Source organism: Arabidopsis lyrata (genome assembly GCF_000004255.2).
Source record: "Arabidopsis lyrata subsp. lyrata unplaced genomic scaffold ARALYscaffold_7, whole genome shotgun sequence".
Classification (NCBI taxonomy): domain Eukaryota; kingdom Viridiplantae; phylum Streptophyta; class Magnoliopsida; order Brassicales; family Brassicaceae; genus Arabidopsis; species Arabidopsis lyrata.
The window spans coordinates 21,747,536-21,764,339 of NW_003302549.1; the positions used below are offsets into that span (position 1 = coordinate 21,747,536).

Here is a 16,804-nt window from a genome sequence, read left to right on the forward strand (position 1 = left end):
TCATAAGATGTGTGACATCAAAACCTTATAGTTATTATTTTGTCTCTTCGTTATAAATTCCAAATACTTGTGGGGTATATAAGCAGCTCTATTTTTCTTGGTAGCTTCTACAACAAAATTAACTAAAATAACAACAAATAATTCAGAGACAGGCCTTTTAATTATTTTATTTTATGAAAATTAATTTGTCTGTTTGTTTGATTTTTTGAGGGCAGGTTTAAGTGTTTGTTAAATCGATTATAATTTTTTTAATGTCTTTTTTATTTGTTATGTTCTTTTTGTATTTATCCTTTTTTTGCTTCTATTTACAGAGATATCATTTGGAATTTACAAAAATAAAGAAATGAAAGCAAAAGTGAAAAATAGTTTTGAGTGTACATACACGTAGTAGACAAAAGGGAGATCAATCAAATCATATTAGAGAATGAGTATAGAGGAGTATTAGATGGAACAAAAACCATGCCAAAAGATAAAAATCATCATTTTGTGTTGGAGATGCCCAAGTAGAAGAGGGAGAGCTATCCAAGTTTGCTAGTTGCTACAGATTGTTTGATATACTGTATTTGACATATCTATTAGGCCATTGGTATAGAAATTGCTTAGTTCAATCTTAATTTGTTTTCTTTCATATATTCGTTTTCTATCCAGTTTTTTTCTCCAATTAGTGCATAAAATTCATGACTTCTGTGTAGAAAAACCAAAAGGATTCAACAGTATTATATCTTTAATTAGAATTATGTCACTACAAGAAAACATGGATTTAGTGACTACAAGAAACGTAACTAAAGAGTCGCTAAACACATAATAACCACTAATTAGCGACTAATAAACGTTGTCGCCGAACACTGCGTCGCTAAAATAAATTGTAGCCTAATAGTCGCTAAATAGCGACTATTCTGCGACAACTATTTGAAGTCGCCTGTACGTCGCGTACGAGTCGCTAATTGGCAACTGTTATGCTACTAATTAATATGTCACTATTTGGCGACTGGTTTGGCGACTAATAGGTGACTGCGGAATCGACAAAAAGACACTACAAGGCGACTGTTTTATGAATGTTTTAGTGACTGAATTGTTATCGTTTTGCGACTTATTGGAGGTTTATTTATCGATTTTGCCTGCTTATTTTGATTCCAATTACGTTTGCATTTACTAATTAAAACCAAACATACAAAACATACAAGTTCTTAATAAACATAAAAACATACAAGTTCACAAGACCAAAAGTACAAGTCCAAAATATCAAGTTCACAAGACATAAATACAAATATACTTGTACCATAAGTACAAGACCAAAAGATCAAGTTCAAGTTTTTGAGTTAAAAGGAGAGAAAGCTAAGTAGCAGGAGTAGTACCATCAGCATTAGCAGCAGGAGTTGGATTTGGTTGGACCTCTGAATGATCATCCGCAGCAGGAGTTGATTGGGAATTGAGGAAGGCCAGGAAATTAGGGTCAGTTTCACTCAGGTACTTCTTCACCATCGACAAATGCTTGATCTCAGCTGCTTGTGATGCTGCGACCCGCAATGCCTCTGCTTCACGTGCTGCTTGTAGAGCTGCTTGTTCCTCTATCTTGCGGTTAGCATCTTCAAGCTGTGACTGCAGGGTTGTGAAAGAAGAGCTGCTTCCTGCGTACTTGCGCTTCCCGTTGATGTAAACCCCTAAGCTGCCAATTCCAAAGTAATCCCCTCTATTATTTGTGACAGTAGACTGCAAAACAAAGTAAAAACATTAGTGCTTAACAGATAAACGTAGACTACAGAGCAAAAGACAAGACTACTACCTGAAGAAATATCTCATCATCCTCCTCATGAGACAGCTCAGACTGACGCGAATTACCATCAGACTGTTCATCATTCTCTTGCAGGGCAGCCAACTTAGCTGCCTTGTTCTTGAGATATGCCTGATGGATTTCCTGCGCCTTCCTATGCACAAATGTCCCATCCTTCTTGGTATGAGTTCTGATGAACACTTCTCCAATAGTAGGAGGTCTTCCCAATTCAACTTCCTGAAATATAGTAACAGAGATGTCAGCAAGTAATAAACAAAACAAGTATTTAAAACAGACATGTAACTTACCATAACTTACCATCTCTTGCTCCACTTGTAAAAAGGACTTTGGACCAGAAACATGCTTGTGAGGACCACGACCATTACGGTTAGACATCCTAGCTGCTGATGTGGTTGAACTCTTGGCTTGGGCTTCTTCAGTATCCCAATACTTACACATCTCTCTCCACAGAGTTCTCTCAATCCAATACGGCCTCACTCTTGGGCTTTTTGACCCTGCCTTACTAACCATGTCTTTCATACGCAGTGCAATGATCTTATAGAACTTGGCTTCAACCACACATGTCACTGAGGGATGCCAGGTGTGTGTTTTCTACCAAAACAAGAGGACAGTGAAGCAGATGTTAGTTATCAAAATACAATATGAAAATACAGTAGTAGAAGAGGGATAAAAGCTTACAGCGAATTCAAGAAAGTATCTTTCTCTTCTTCCAGTTGGCACACAGCTCCAATTGTAGTATGGTCCATCAAACTTGTTAGTAAAACACTTGGTGACCTTCCGGGTCAGCTTACCCTTATCCTTACCAAACCTACAATCATATAAACAAAACAAAACAGTTAGCTATACACAAGAATACAAACAGAAGAATACAACACAAGAATACAAACTATACCTAAACAAACTTACAATCTATACACAAGAATACAAACAGACCTAAACCTCTTCACAAACTATACCTAAACAGAACCATACCTAAACCCTAAACAAGAACCAGAACCATACCTAAACCCTAAATTCAGAACTAGAACCATACCTAAACCCTAAACAAGAACCAGAACCTATACACAAACAGACCTAAACCATACCTAAACCTATACACAAACCATACCTTAACACAAACAGACCTAAACCATACCTAATCCTATACACAATTCTAGATAATCCTATACACAATTCTATACAAACAATCCTATAAACATTTAGAATCCATACCATGTCGTCCCAGGCTCTAAAGTCGGAGAGATGAGAGTAGTATAGAGCTCACGGCCTGGGATGAGAAGCGTATCATGTAAAGTCGCGAGGACATCTTCTGGGAGTGTTGAATCCCTCAAACCTTCATCCTCCGATGCAGTTTCATCATCAGCTTCTTCATCCGATGCAGCTTCTTCTTCTTCAACGTTCTGAGCTTGAGAACTGTGACCAGACAGAGAGGCTCTTAGTGGTCGTTGTTGATTAACCACTGGAGAAGGAACCGGCGCTGGAGGCTGAACTGGAGCTGGAGACTGAGAGGCACAGGGAGATCCAGATGCTAAACGATGAACAGAGGAGACAGATGCTCGAAACGGAGTCGTTCCAGAGCCCCGAGGAGATCCACCAGCTGCATGCTGAGATCCTTCGCCCAACTGGAAAAGCTGCAGCGGAGGTGGATAGTCTCTTAGACTCAGTTGCGGTGAAGGCTGGCGATTCGGCGGATGCTCAATCCCATGATTTGGATCTTCAGGGTTCGCCGGCGTGAACTCATACTGCGACGGAAGGCTCCTTGGTCTTCGACTCGACACACCGGAAGATGTGGGTCGAGTAGGGACGACAGTGGGTCGCTTCACCGGAGACTTCGGTCCCCTCTTCCCTCTTCCTCTTCCTCTTCCACCGCGAACACGAGGAGCCATCGATTAGACCTAAAAGAAGTAGATTTGTAGAGAATCGGAAAGAAATTGCAGGGTTAGGGTTAGGGTTCGTCGAGAGAGAGAGAATTAGGGATCTAGGGTTAGAGAAATGCGGAATTAGGGTTTCCTCTGTTAGAAATAGAGAATTTATACTATGGGCCAACGCAGTAAATCTAATGGACCGAGACCAATTAAAAGGCCCAATTAGAAATTATAGTCGCTATAAAGTGGCTAATTAGTAGCCCAGTTTAGAGACTAAACATTCAGAAGCTACTTAGTCGCCTAATTTGACGACTATACAACGACTATTCTTATCCGTCGCCAAATGCAGACGGATTAGCACTACAAGAAAACGGTGGTATTGCAATATTGGAAATTGTTGCTATAGGCCAATATAACGTTACAAATTAAGATTTGCAATAAAAACGCGACCAAACTTATATCGTTGCTGATTGAGCGTTGCAAATTCGTATTTGTAGCATAAACATTGTAAAATTTGCAATAAATCGATTTCTCACTATAGATGTTGTATAAATGCAACAATATTTTTACAGCAAATTTGTCGTATAATTACGACGTATATTTGCAACACTAAATTTGTCGTAAATCATTGCTACATAAAACATATAGCGAATACCATTGCAAAACTGTGATAACTATTTTGCAAAATACCTTTGTAGCAAAATCTTTGTTACAATGACAAAAGCGTAATTTGTTGCAAGTATTGTCGTAACTAATATTTTGCATTGTTATAAAAATATATATAATCAAGATTCTATTTTTAATCGTTTGGTCGATATATAGTTTTTGTTGAAATATTATTTTGCTATATTTAAAATCCGATCCATGGGTTGTTAGAAAATTATAATGACTAATCAGTATTAAATTTTATAATTAAAATGTATAGTAACAAAATTCCAAGATTGAAATCAACAAGGATAAACATCCAACAAAATAAATATCAAAATATTTAAAAACATCAAATGATAAATAAAAACCACATAAAATAAGAAAAACTTATAATAGTCGATTTAAAAGAAATAATATTTTCTCCAATGCCTTAGCTTCATGGTTGTTCCTTGATTTTTGTAATTTTGTTAAGATCTGCTTTAACAAATCGGTCCTTAATGATTCATCTGAAAAAACTTCAAAAAGAAAACGTTAGTTAATACTAAAATAAATCATACAATAAAAATAAACAAAACAAAAAATTAAATCAAATGATTAAGTTAAAATGAATAAAAAAGATTTTTTTAAAAAAACTTAAAAGGTAGGTATTGGCTTTGCTACCTTCGTCCGAATGAAGAGCTACACAATTATGGACTTAGGATGAAGTAAGAAAAATTTAGATAAAGATGCTAACGCTGTGTGAGATAGTAGAAAATTTAGGACCATTTTTGAGGAATCTTCCTCTTGCGATCAAGATCGATGACGAATTCGGAAAACTTCGGAATGAAATTACAATCGCTCATTGTGATGTTGTACCTAACATAAACTCGGTTCTTCTACCTAAAAAGTCTGCAATATATACCGAAGAAAAGGAAACGAAATCACGGATCAAGTCTCAAAAGAAAGCATAATTTTCTTAAATCTTACTTTTTATGTTTTGTTGATAACGTGATGTTGGGATTGGTCATATAGAAAACTCAAGCTTTTAATCTAGTGTCGATGTGGTTGAGAAAGTTGTTCAGATACCATTTACTATTTATAAGATTATAAGATATATTTGTTGGTTCTAGTATTTTAAACAAAAAAACAACAAAAAGAAAATAAAATAATGGAATATATAATATTGTTGAGAGGATCATATCCCAAAATCTAGAACTATCCAAAGATTTGGAGTCAATTAAGAGAAAATCGGGAAAAGGAGGAAATGCTAAATAGCACAATTTGTCATTTTACGTGTACGTATAATTATTTGTTTGTTTGACGAATTTTGTTTTACCTTTGTTTGTTTAAACTTAAGTACACGATAGTAGCGTCAAAAACAAAAAATTAACATGTCAAAAAGCATGCACGATAGTAGTTTGGTTGAGTTGCCTAGAATTCGGGCTTGGTTTAAGTTCAATTTGGATTCAGTTTAGTTTGGTTTTTTATGATTCAGTATAAAATTTTACAGGACTTTTAAATTATAGTAAAATTTGACTAGTATTCATCAATATGGGTCTTTTTATTTTGGTTTTTATGCTTAGAACAAAAAATCACAATCCAAACTCTCACTAAATTATGATATGATAATATATGGGATCATGTCTCTATCGAATAACCCAAACAGTTCCACAAAATTTTATGCAATCAAACTAAATATACCAGACTTGTCAAAATGTTACTAAAAATGTTGCATATATAGCTACATAGGTGCTATGTATTTTTAATATAATTTTCTTGAGAAAAAATAACGACTTACTAACGTTGAATTTTTTCTTGCAAAATTTGCTTGAAATTTAACATGTCGTAAGAAAGTTGCAAATTAGTAACGAAAATTTACAACAAAAGCTTTTGTTGGAATATTGCAATGAATTTGTAATAAAATTGCGATGTGTATTTATTATTGCAAAAATATTGCAAAATGTATTGCAAGATTTCAACAAAAACGATCGTTGCAATAATTATGTTGCAATATCTCTATTTTCTTGTAGTGTAGCGACTAATGTTGTTTAGGCAACATTCAGTCGTCTAAATATCGCAATTCAGTCCTCAAATTCAGCGACTAATTTATCAGTCGATGAATAACGTCGCTAATGACGTGTTTTCTTGTAGTGTGTTCTAATATCTATTTGTCAATTTGTTTGTGTTTTAGAAAAACAATTTATGATATATTCTTATATAAGTTTTATATTTGGGTTTATAGTCCATAGTTCATAATCTAAATTTATATATAGTAAGAATTTTAAAGTTACCGTCATCATTTTAATATTTTTTTTGGTCATCCGCAAAGATTTATAGCGAAACCAGTATATCTCCAAAGTAAATATAGTCTCTTCTTTAAGGTATCAGACTATTCTAAAAATCGACTGTAATTCGATGTCATAGATCAGAGTTCAACAAACAAATCATAAATGAAGTCACGGAAGCTGCCCAAACGTCAGATACCTAACTGCTTCGTAAAGATTTATCTGTAATCTATTTGCTTTAATCTGACAGCTACCAACATAAGTTTACTTGACATGACACACCAACTGTTGCCATAAATGTTAAATTTGTCTTAAGATTCTATAAGCATTAATCCAAACAATCAAACACAGTATACCAAATTTGTGAAACACACAATCTGTCATACACTCTTAACATTTTTTTGGTGGGTTTCCGTATACTCCCTCTGTTTTTTTAAAGTTGTCGTTTCAACTGTATTTGAATAAATTAAAAAAATATATACAATGACTATATTAACCTCATAAAAATGACAAGTAATTATTTACAAATAATTTGTGTTCAATAAAATGAGGGTAATTTGGGTAGTTATTGGCATAAATTACATTATTACCTTAAAACGACAACTAATTTAAAACAAAAAAAAAGCTCTAAAACGACAACTATTCGAAAACAGAGGGAGTATTAGTTTTTAAACATTTTAATATATCAAAAGTACTGTAACATTTTCGGAAAATTAATGTAATTAGGATGTGCATGTTTGAGAATGTATAATCAGAAATGCAAGAACAACAAAAATTGGTCTTTAGCAGCTAAAAAGTTAGTAAGAATTAATTAGGTTACTAGAATCATTTAACATATTGATTGCACCATTCAAACCTAATAATCGAATTAATCATATTTATATTGATTGCATTGATCACACCAACCATAATTCTATATCTAAATACGCATCGACCACCACACCAACCATAATTCTATATCTAAATAAATATGTGTCACTCTAAATAGGTTGCATCTTAAAATTCTTAACATGATAGTACACCAATCCAATTTTTGGACTCATTAGTCTACATATATATATTTCACGATTTCGAATCTCTGTGCCAGAAGAAGCCAATGGAGTGGCTAAGAGGTCATCAGCATTGAACCACCAATATGAGATTTGATATTACTAGTCTTTATTTCTTATTAATTATTGGTTGATGGCTTGAGAAATAAGATACGTACAATTCAACAAAAAATTCTTTCTCAGTCATTTCTCACTTTCAGCATGTGACAATAAAAGTGATATTTTCCTTTGCTCTGTAAAGCTTTAATTAATCCTCTCATGTGAATATGTGATAATAAAATGAATAGATTTTTTTTTCATTCGTGTAAAACATATAATAACACGAATGTGTTACGTCATATAAATGTCACTCATCTACTCTATCGTGACATGCAGAATGTGACTGGTAAATAATTCACCAAGCACATTATAAAACAATATTTCATAGTTTTACAAAGTCACCGATCAAAACTTTCAATAGGTACAGAAGATTAGTTGGAAATGATTTTACTTCTTTTCCTTTTTTTTGTTAAAATTTTATTTCTTTTCCTTATTATAACAACGTAATCTTCTTTATCTTTTTTTTTTCCTGCAATTTCTCAAAACAGTAGTGACTTTTATTACTATGGAATTTACCACTTTAATATATATATAATCATCAATAACATAAATAATACTATATATATCGCTTAGAACACAAAATTTTAAAAACTAGTTTTTTTTTTTGTTTTTATGATTTTACATAAAGAACATAACTTTGTATTAAGTTAAAGATAATATGGGAAATCATAAAATTTACTTCACAATATATCACAAAATTTTATAAATTTAATTTTTGCATAAAATTTGATTATTTCCGCCAAAAATATTTATTCTATAAAACAAAATAAAATGTCTAAAAATACATCCTATAATATGAAACAGATGGAATAGCAAAAAGCGGTACTAGAAAAATATCTCATGTTCTTTACGTAATTTATGGTAGTATGTTTAAAATTGACTTAATTGCAATCACATATATATAAGATAAAAATAACAAAAAAAATATTTCATAAAAAATATATTCTCAACTAAAATATAAAATAAAATAAAAACTTATTAAATTTGATAATATTTCAATTCTACATCTATTTTTTGTAACATTTCAATTATTGTATTAATTTTAAAACAAATTTACGAAAATTTACACATAACTACTGGCATACAACACATTTGTTAGACATAGAATACAAAAAAAAAAATTAAAAAAAAAACGAAGAAGTTAATATTGGTGATTTTTTTTTCTTTAAAGAGAGTTTTTTAGTCGCTAATATGCTATTTTCATTATGTGCAATAATTTTTCTCTCGATGAGATTCTAAAATGGCAAGTATAAATAAACCAAACTGTTGTATTAGTGTCTCTGATGAAGAATCTAATGTATAATTCCTTTTGTCAAATGCTTTTTTACCAAGAAATCTAATGATGTAGTGAGAAAATAAATAAGAAAAAGGATGTGTAATGATTACGAGCATATCAAGTAGTGCTCACATGAGCGACAACCCAATGTGCCCACGTGAAGCACCTTTACCCCAATTTTTGAACGGTTCGGTTTTATTTTAACCGGTCGGTTCAAACACAAGGTTCAATCGCTGCGATTTTTCTTTAGAGAATAAATAAACCTCAGAAGTACAAACGGCCTCGTGAGCTATTACTACTACTGGGCCTATGAAATGGGCTAATATTAAACCCGTTTATAAATTGTAGGACTGGAATGATACGTAAAGTAATGGTAATATGTTAAACCATCCGACTAAATCAATTTCAATATCAAAACTCTAGTTTATTGTGAGTTTATTATGTGCCAAACTTATGATTACAAACTAATACAGTTCCAAAATTCTGAAGAAAGTTAATTATTTGGGTAATTATGTATGGTCGGGGATGTATAATTATGTCTATATTGTGCTATTGTTGTAACAGTTTAAGGTATCTTGGACGACATTAAAGGTGCCAAAAAAATAGATCAATGGGTTCTGCGGTGATCTGTCTTAACTACTCCAATTTTTATACATTCGTTTTTTTTTATATAATTATTATCAATCACACATTAATTAAACGATGACTCCATGATTGGTAACCTAAGATTTGCCTGTTAATTACTATATGTTTTTTAAGTTTTTTTTTTTTCCAACTAGAACCATTCATTAATATATAAAGTGGATCATCATTCAAATACATTACTTAAAAAAAACATCATTACTTAAGAATTTAATCTTGCCTTACAAGCAAAACAGTTTTGAGGCCTCATTAGATTCTCAAACTCTCTTTCGAATAGAATTTTGAGGAGAATGTATTTTAGGTTTAGTGACTCTATTCATATAGGTAAATCTAACCACTTCTCTTTAATTTGGATGGAGAAACATTATTATTTGTTTTAAACTAACAATCTACGAAATTGGGACGGTGAAATCATATATGGGTAATTAAGTCTAACCTCCGGTACATGATAGTTCTGTACATCATCAAATGGAGAACCGCCAACCATGGGAGCTGCCAACCTCCGTAGAAGTCTATCTCCCTTACATACAGAAGCCGACGCCCTTCTCTGGGCGATGAAGTGCATGATTGGTGCAGATAATCAAGAGGTAGCCTTCTTTACAGACTGTTCTGACCTGGTGAAGATGGTGTCTTCTCCAACCGAATGGCCGGCGTTTTCAGTGTATTTGGAGGAATTTCAGAGTGACAAGGAAGAATTCTCTACTTTTTCTTTATCTTTAATTTCTCGTAGCGCTAATGTAAAAGCGGATAATCTGGCACAAAAAGTTCGTACAGAACCGCAACATATCACATATATAAACAACATTCCTCAGGAATGGCTCTTTTAAATTTTAATTAATTTCGGATGACAAAAAAAAAAAAAAAGTCTAACCTCCTCAATTTTATTCAACGATATTAAAATTGTATTGTTTTTACTTTGATATGTTTCTACCGGACTGATCCATAAATTAAAAAAAAAAAACTTGTATAATGAAATTTTATTAATTTTTTTTTTTTCGCCTTTTTTTTTTTTTTTGACAGCTGAAATTTTATTATTTGAGTGGCATATGTTTTAAACTTTTACTCTCAATAATTACAATTTTCACGGAAAAACGGTCTATTTCTCCACGAAAAGTATCGCATCATAACAGATAGAGCCCATTCTTTGACCTCGGTCCATATCTCCATGAAATCAAAGTTGTATTCCTATTTCTCCCCGAATCGAAAGTTCTATAGCTAAATGTCCCCGAGTCAAAAGTTCGAGATCTAAAACCCCACATAGCTGGGTTTAATCGGTTTATTATATACAAAACTGATAAACAAACCAAGTAAACCTAATTATAACCGGAATAAACCCGATTTTACCCGGTTCGGTTCATAGAGCTGGTAAAAAAAAAAATTTAGCTTCATAGTGCCGAAACCCCAATGGTAAACCACAAACAGAGCCACATCATAGACACAAATTTGTCCGTAATTAACAAATCAAATCAACACAAAGGTGGATCTTGATGATTCAAATCAAAATGTAAAGCAAATTCACTACTTTTTAAAACAATCAAGACCACATTCAATCAAATTAAAAAAATGAGAGCATATCCCATCAACACCATCTCGACCTGTAATCAAATTCGATTCTTTTAGAATCATTGCTAAACTCATTTTTCTTTCCCGTGGCATAAGTTTCTCCAACGATCTGATCTTGTTTGAGATAATCTTACGTTTGTTGAGACCGCCGTCGTTTGTGTGGGAAGAAGACGCCGTCGGAGATCCGGAGGTTGTTTGTTGGAATTGTATCCTTGATTGAACCTACAAAAGAGAAAAGAAGAATCCATGAGAAAAAGAAGATGAAGAACAGAGGAAGAAGCATCGAAGGAAGAAGAAGAAGTTGTTAAACAAAACAACAAAATGGAAAAAGTAAAGTCAACAAAGGAAAGTGTTATGTTGTATTAGTCTAAGGTGTCGTGTAAGAGTGAATTAAGGAGTTGGAATTCAAACATAATAGAGTGGTTGTCATAAGTCTTAAAGTATGGTCTAGTGGAGAAAAACCACTCCACTATATGTATGTGTGTGTGTTTTGTAAGAAGAGTATCCAAGTTTAGTAAAATGTAGACCATTAAAGAAAATCTCTCTTTTTTCTTAAAGATCAAATCGTTTATGTATGTGAAGAGAAACAAAACAAGAACAAGAAATATAAAGAGAGAAAAGGGAGAGATCTAACCTTGATGGTTAGAGATGAGTGGATGTGAGAATGTCAACATTGTTGAAGAAGAAAACGAGTGAAGAAGCTGGAGATTGTGCTGTCACGGCGGAGATGCTAATTGAGGTTTTCTCAGTTTTACCGAATCTAGAGGAGCTGGTTCTTGACATAGTGAAGGATGTGATGTGAAGCATAGTGGTGTAGCTTTAGAGGCATAGAATTCTAAATGCAAGAAGCTAAGAACATTGACACTAGGACAGAATGGAGGTTCGACGGCGTAGCTTTATGTGGAGGATTGCAGTCGTTGTCGATTACGAATTCCGGCGATTTAACTGATATGATGTGGCTATAGGGAGAGGTGTTGTAAGTTTATTACCATCGAATTTGATTATTGGTTAATTACAATGAATTTCTCCAATGAGCTTTTGTAATTTTGATATCAAATTTTTCAAGATTGTTTTTGTTGTTTGAAGAATCCGGTGAAGAAGAAGATGATATCGGAGCATTTACGGCTGGGTCATGTTTAAATTCAGTTGAGAATCAAATATTAGTGGTTTGGTATACGGTTTACTTTGGGTTTAAAGCACAAACCGATATAACCCAGATTCAGGGACATTTAGCTATAGAACTTTCGATTCGGGGAGAAATAGGAATACAACTTTGATTTCATGGAGATATAGACCGAGGTCAAAGAATGGGCTCTATCTGTTATGATGCGATACTTCTCGTGGGGAAATAGACCGTTTTTCCCAATTTTCACATGTCTTTGGTTAAACTTTCAAGACTCTTCAATCATAAGTCATAAATAACACATACTGTATATTGGTTTGAACCAAACCGACCATCTGAATTGAATTAGATAAGTTTCTGCTAAACCGAGAAAAATCCAATTGATTTTGGTAAATTTTGAGTCTAAACCACAATTCAAACAGAAATGCGGACCTCGATAAAAGAATGGCGGAGCACTCATCGCTGTTTTCTCGTGTGCACGAGCTTCTTGTGTTCGTTCCACCTCTTGAAGATGAAGAAGTTGGACTACGAAATCGTTCTTCTCTCGATCTCGGATTTTTCTGATCGATGGCGGTTCCCACACTCTGTATCGCCGATGGAATCTACCCCAATGATTTTTTCTACCGGAATTCAATCCGACGACTGGCCTCCGTCGCGCATGATCGGTTTACGATCCCGAAATTCGGAATCGATGGACGTCTACGGAACGGAGGGAAGGTGACGGCGACGGTGAATCCGTATACGTACACGGAGGCGGCGCAGCCAGAAGAGCGGAAGAGTTTGACGGATTTTTTTGTGGAAGCTAGAGATTTCTTTAGATCCGACGGCGGAGATGGTGGTCCGCCTCGGTGGTTCTCTCCTTTGGAATGTGGTGCACGTGCTCCAGAATCTCCTCTTCTTCTCTACTTACCTGGTCTGTTCCTTTCAATTTAGGGCTGAAATCGATAGTTCTTTTGATTGATTTCGTTAATCTGATTGGGACAATGGAATTCTACAGAATTGTGGAAATGAAGTTAACAAAACTATGAATTCAAAATTTTAGGGATCGATGGTACTGGATTAGGGCTCATTCGTCAGCATAAAAAGCTTGGAGAGTAAGTCTTGTTTGATTCAAACTTCATTCAATCTTCTGTATTGCCTTAGAGCTTGAGATAAGCTCTTCATTGTGCACAGCTCCTGTTTCAATGTTTAAAAAACTTTGACTTATCGATAGGTAGTACAAAATGACTTCAAAAGAAGAAGTAGAAGTCTAGTGAATACTTTTTGTTTATGATCTCATTATCTTTTTGATTATAGGATATTTGACATATGGTGCCTTCATTTTCCAGTCACTGATCGTACCCCTGCTCGAGGTGCTTCTTTGTCAGCATTCTCTGTAGTTTCATTACGGTTCCAAACCAAATGGATTAATGTTATGTGGATGAAACTCTTACTGTTGTGTTCAGATCTTGTGAAGCTCATTGAGAGAACAGTTAGGTCAGAGTACTTCCGTTTACCAAATAGACCCATTTATATAGTTGGAGAATCTATTGGAGCTTCTCTTGCTCTAGATGTTGCAGCCAGTAACCCTGACATCGATCTTGTCTTGATTCTGGCTAATCCAGGTAAAAAGAGATTACTCGCTCTTATCTGGATCATTAGAATTTTTTATTGTCGTTCTCTATGTTTTTTAGGCTAAAGTTATGGAAGAACGTTGTTGTAAGCTCAGATATATGTCATGAGAATACTTTATGATTTAAGCGTTTGTCGGTAAAGCATAGCTCTCATGGATGATCTTGTGCTATAATAGACTTTGTTTGTTGCAGTCACACGTTTCAACAACTTCATGTTGCAACCTTTATCGGGTCTACTGGAAATTTTGCCAGACAGAGTTCCCAGCTTCCTTGAGGAAAATTTTCGGTTTGAACAAGGTGAAGTTTCAACTCCTCCTTGTATATCTCCCAATCGAAGACATATTAGATGCAAATTCTAGATCTGAATAGGTTATCTCAAAGATGGGTTTCAGTGTCAGGATTTGGTTCAAAATCAGGGCTAACTGTGTTTTCATTATATAGGTTATCCGTTTGCAGCAATGTTCGAGACTATGCTGAATGAAACTGATGCCGCACAGATGGGTGGAGGGCTATTCGGAGACATCTTTGCAACTTCAGTTAACCTGCCGGTAAGACTTTGTTTTAGGAAAGCAAATGATAGATGCATGTTGTTTTGTCTTGCTGATCATAATGTTTAACTAGTAATGTGCTCTTGTTTGATCTTGATTTTGTTGTTTTAAGTGTGATTAACTCACGTAAACAAATTTCTTACAGACTCTGGCTAGGATCTTTCCAAAGGACACACTGCTATGGAAGCTTCAACTGCTTAAGTCTGCTTCAGCATCTGCTAAGTCTCACATGTACACAGTCAAAGCCCAAACACTAATACTTTTGAGGTTCATAAACTTGTAAACTTCCCTGCTTCATTATTAATTATAAGTAGAAGTTCAGCGATCTTTTTGTTCGTAAAAAAATGTCTTAGCTGGCCGCCGAGTTGTAGCTTTAATAAGACTATGACTCTTGCAGTGGACGTGATCAATGGTTACTGAACAAGGAAGACATTGAAAGACTCCATAGTACATTGCCGAATTGTGAAGTCCGTAAGTTCGAGAATTACGGACAGCTTCTATTTTTGGTAAGGTGCTCTTTGTCCTGATGTAAGAGAGTTTTCCTTGTATCAGTTTATAACCAGTTGAAAAGCTCTTGCATAAAATTTGGCTTAGCAAACTTTCAGATTGATAATTTTATGTCATGTTAGGAGGATGGGATAGATCTGGTGACTATCATCAAGTGTACTTATTATTATCGCCGTGGAAAGTCGCTTGATTACGTGTCTGATTTCATTCTGCCTACCCCATTTGAGCTCAAAGAGTATGAAGAATCACAAAGGTGAAATGAATATCCGCTGTGTCAGAGATGTATCACGTCTCTGATTGCTCTGTAATACACTTTCTTGACTTAGATGTAGTGAAAATATTTTGTATATTACTACTTAGCTAGAATTGAATATTTGCTTCTGCTACTGTAAGCAAATACTGAAGTACTGTTATTATTTCTCTGGTCCAGATTGCTAACTGCTATTACCTCCCCAGTCTTTCTCTCAACTCTAGACAACGGTACAGTAGTAAGATCACTTGCGGGAATACCTTCAGAGGGACCGGTTCTCTATGTTGGCAATCACATGTTGCTTGGTACCGAATTGCGTCCAGCAGCAATTCATTTCTTGAAAGAGAGGAACATTCTTTTGCGAGGACTGGCACATCCAGTGATGTTTGCCAAAAAATTTGGCTCAAAACTCCCTGATATGCATATGTTCGACTCAGTTAGGATGATAGGCGCAGTTCCGGTCTCAAATATCAATTTCTATAAACTACTACGTTCAAAGGCTCATGTGGTTTTGTATCCTGGAGGTGTTCGTGAAGCTTTGCACAGAAAGGTAATAATTTGTATATCTCATATTTAGCCTTCGTATTAATTTTGAAGCTTTACATTGAAAGACACATTTATGCAGGGTGAAGTATACAAGTTGTTTTGGCCAGAACATTCAGAGTTTGTAAGGACCGCATCTAAATTTGGAGCAAAAATCATTCCTTTTGGTGTTGTTGGTGAAGATGATCTCTGTGAAGTAAGCAAAATCTCTTCTTCTTCGTTTTAGTTTCAGTATCTGCGATTCTTAAAAGCTCTTTTGCACAATAAAATGATTCTCAGGTGGTCTTCGATTACAATGATCAAATGAAGATCCCTTTCCTGAAGAATCTTATAAAAGAGTTAACACAAGACTCTACTTACTTGAGGTGTTTAGTTTTTTTTTGTTTGTTCTGTTTTCGACTCTCTGTTAGTGATAATCATCTGAAATGTTATATAACATTTGCTTGATGATAATATATGGTTAGGAACGGTGAAGAAGGAGAAGTAGGCAACCAAGCTTTGCATATGCCTGGAATAATTCCCAAGATCCCGGGACGGTTTTACGTATACTTTGGTAGACCAATAGAAACAGAAGGTAGAGAGAAAGAGCTAAATGATAAAGAGAAAGCTCATGAGGTTTACTTGCAGGTCAAGTCTGAGGTTGAAAGATGTATGAATTATTTGAAGATCAAAAGAGAAGGTGATCCTTATAGAAACATTTTAGCGAGGTCCCTCTATCACCTCTCACATGGTTTGTCTTCGCAAGTCCCAACGTTTGACCTCCGAAATCAATAATTTTTTTTTTTTTTTTTTGTTTTTAAAATCAATAAATTTAGATACTAAATTTGTGACTTAATTAACTTTGTGGAATTTGGATATGTTATTGTAACTTCTAAAAGTATATGGCTGTTAATATAGAAGTTGAGTAAGTTCGGGGTGTTATGTTAAAAATTCATGCAAGTTTATGGTCTTACAACACATTAAGAACGTTTACCTTTGAAGATATGTGTCTTTCTTTTATAGAAATTGAGTTACTTTGGGCG

The 16,804-nt window shown here is 34.4% G+C and overlaps 2 protein-coding genes and 1 long non-coding RNA gene across 4 annotated transcripts; 1 reads left to right on the plus strand and 2 right to left on the minus strand.

The window, feature by feature from the left end:
- Positions 1-675: 675 nt before the first annotated feature.
- On the minus strand, positions 676-3,770 carry LOC9304683 (CASP-like protein 4U1). Its single transcript, XM_002870604.2, has 3 exons — positions 3,005-3,770; positions 2,474-2,600; positions 676-684 (listed from the first exon to the last, which is right to left on the minus strand). The coding sequence occupies exons 1-3, from the start codon at positions 3,676-3,678 to the stop codon at positions 676-678; spliced, it is 810 nt and encodes a 269-aa protein (XP_002870650.2). The 5' UTR covers positions 3,679-3,770.
- Positions 3,771-11,001: 7,231 nt separating this feature from the next.
- Positions 11,002-11,826, minus strand: LOC110226722. The gene is made up of 2 exons (XR_002330646.1): positions 11,333-11,826; positions 11,002-11,230 (listed from the first exon to the last, which is right to left on the minus strand). It is a non-coding gene; the product is annotated as an uncharacterized LOC110226722 (long non-coding RNA).
- A 901-nt stretch (positions 11,827-12,727) lies between these two features.
- On the plus strand, positions 12,728-16,690 carry LOC9306722 (acyltransferase-like protein At3g26840, chloroplastic). 2 transcript variants are annotated; one of them, XM_021017534.1, is made up of 14 exons: positions 12,728-13,234; positions 13,364-13,415; positions 13,618-13,673; positions 13,767-13,925; positions 14,127-14,231; positions 14,376-14,482; positions 14,628-14,749; positions 14,880-14,988; positions 15,112-15,242; positions 15,420-15,789; positions 15,865-15,978; positions 16,062-16,147; positions 16,247-16,548; positions 16,584-16,690. In XM_021017534.1, exons 1-14 carry the CDS (start codon positions 12,889-12,891, stop codon positions 16,589-16,591), a joined length of 2,067 nt encoding a protein of 688 aa, XP_020873193.1. In that variant the 5' UTR covers positions 12,728-12,888; the 3' UTR covers positions 16,592-16,690. The 2 variants fall into 2 exon arrangements, with proteins under 2 accessions (XP_020873193.1, XP_020873194.1); XM_021017535.1 differs by having other exon boundaries at positions 16,247-16,690.
- The last annotated feature ends 114 nt before the right edge of the window (positions 16,691-16,804 follow it).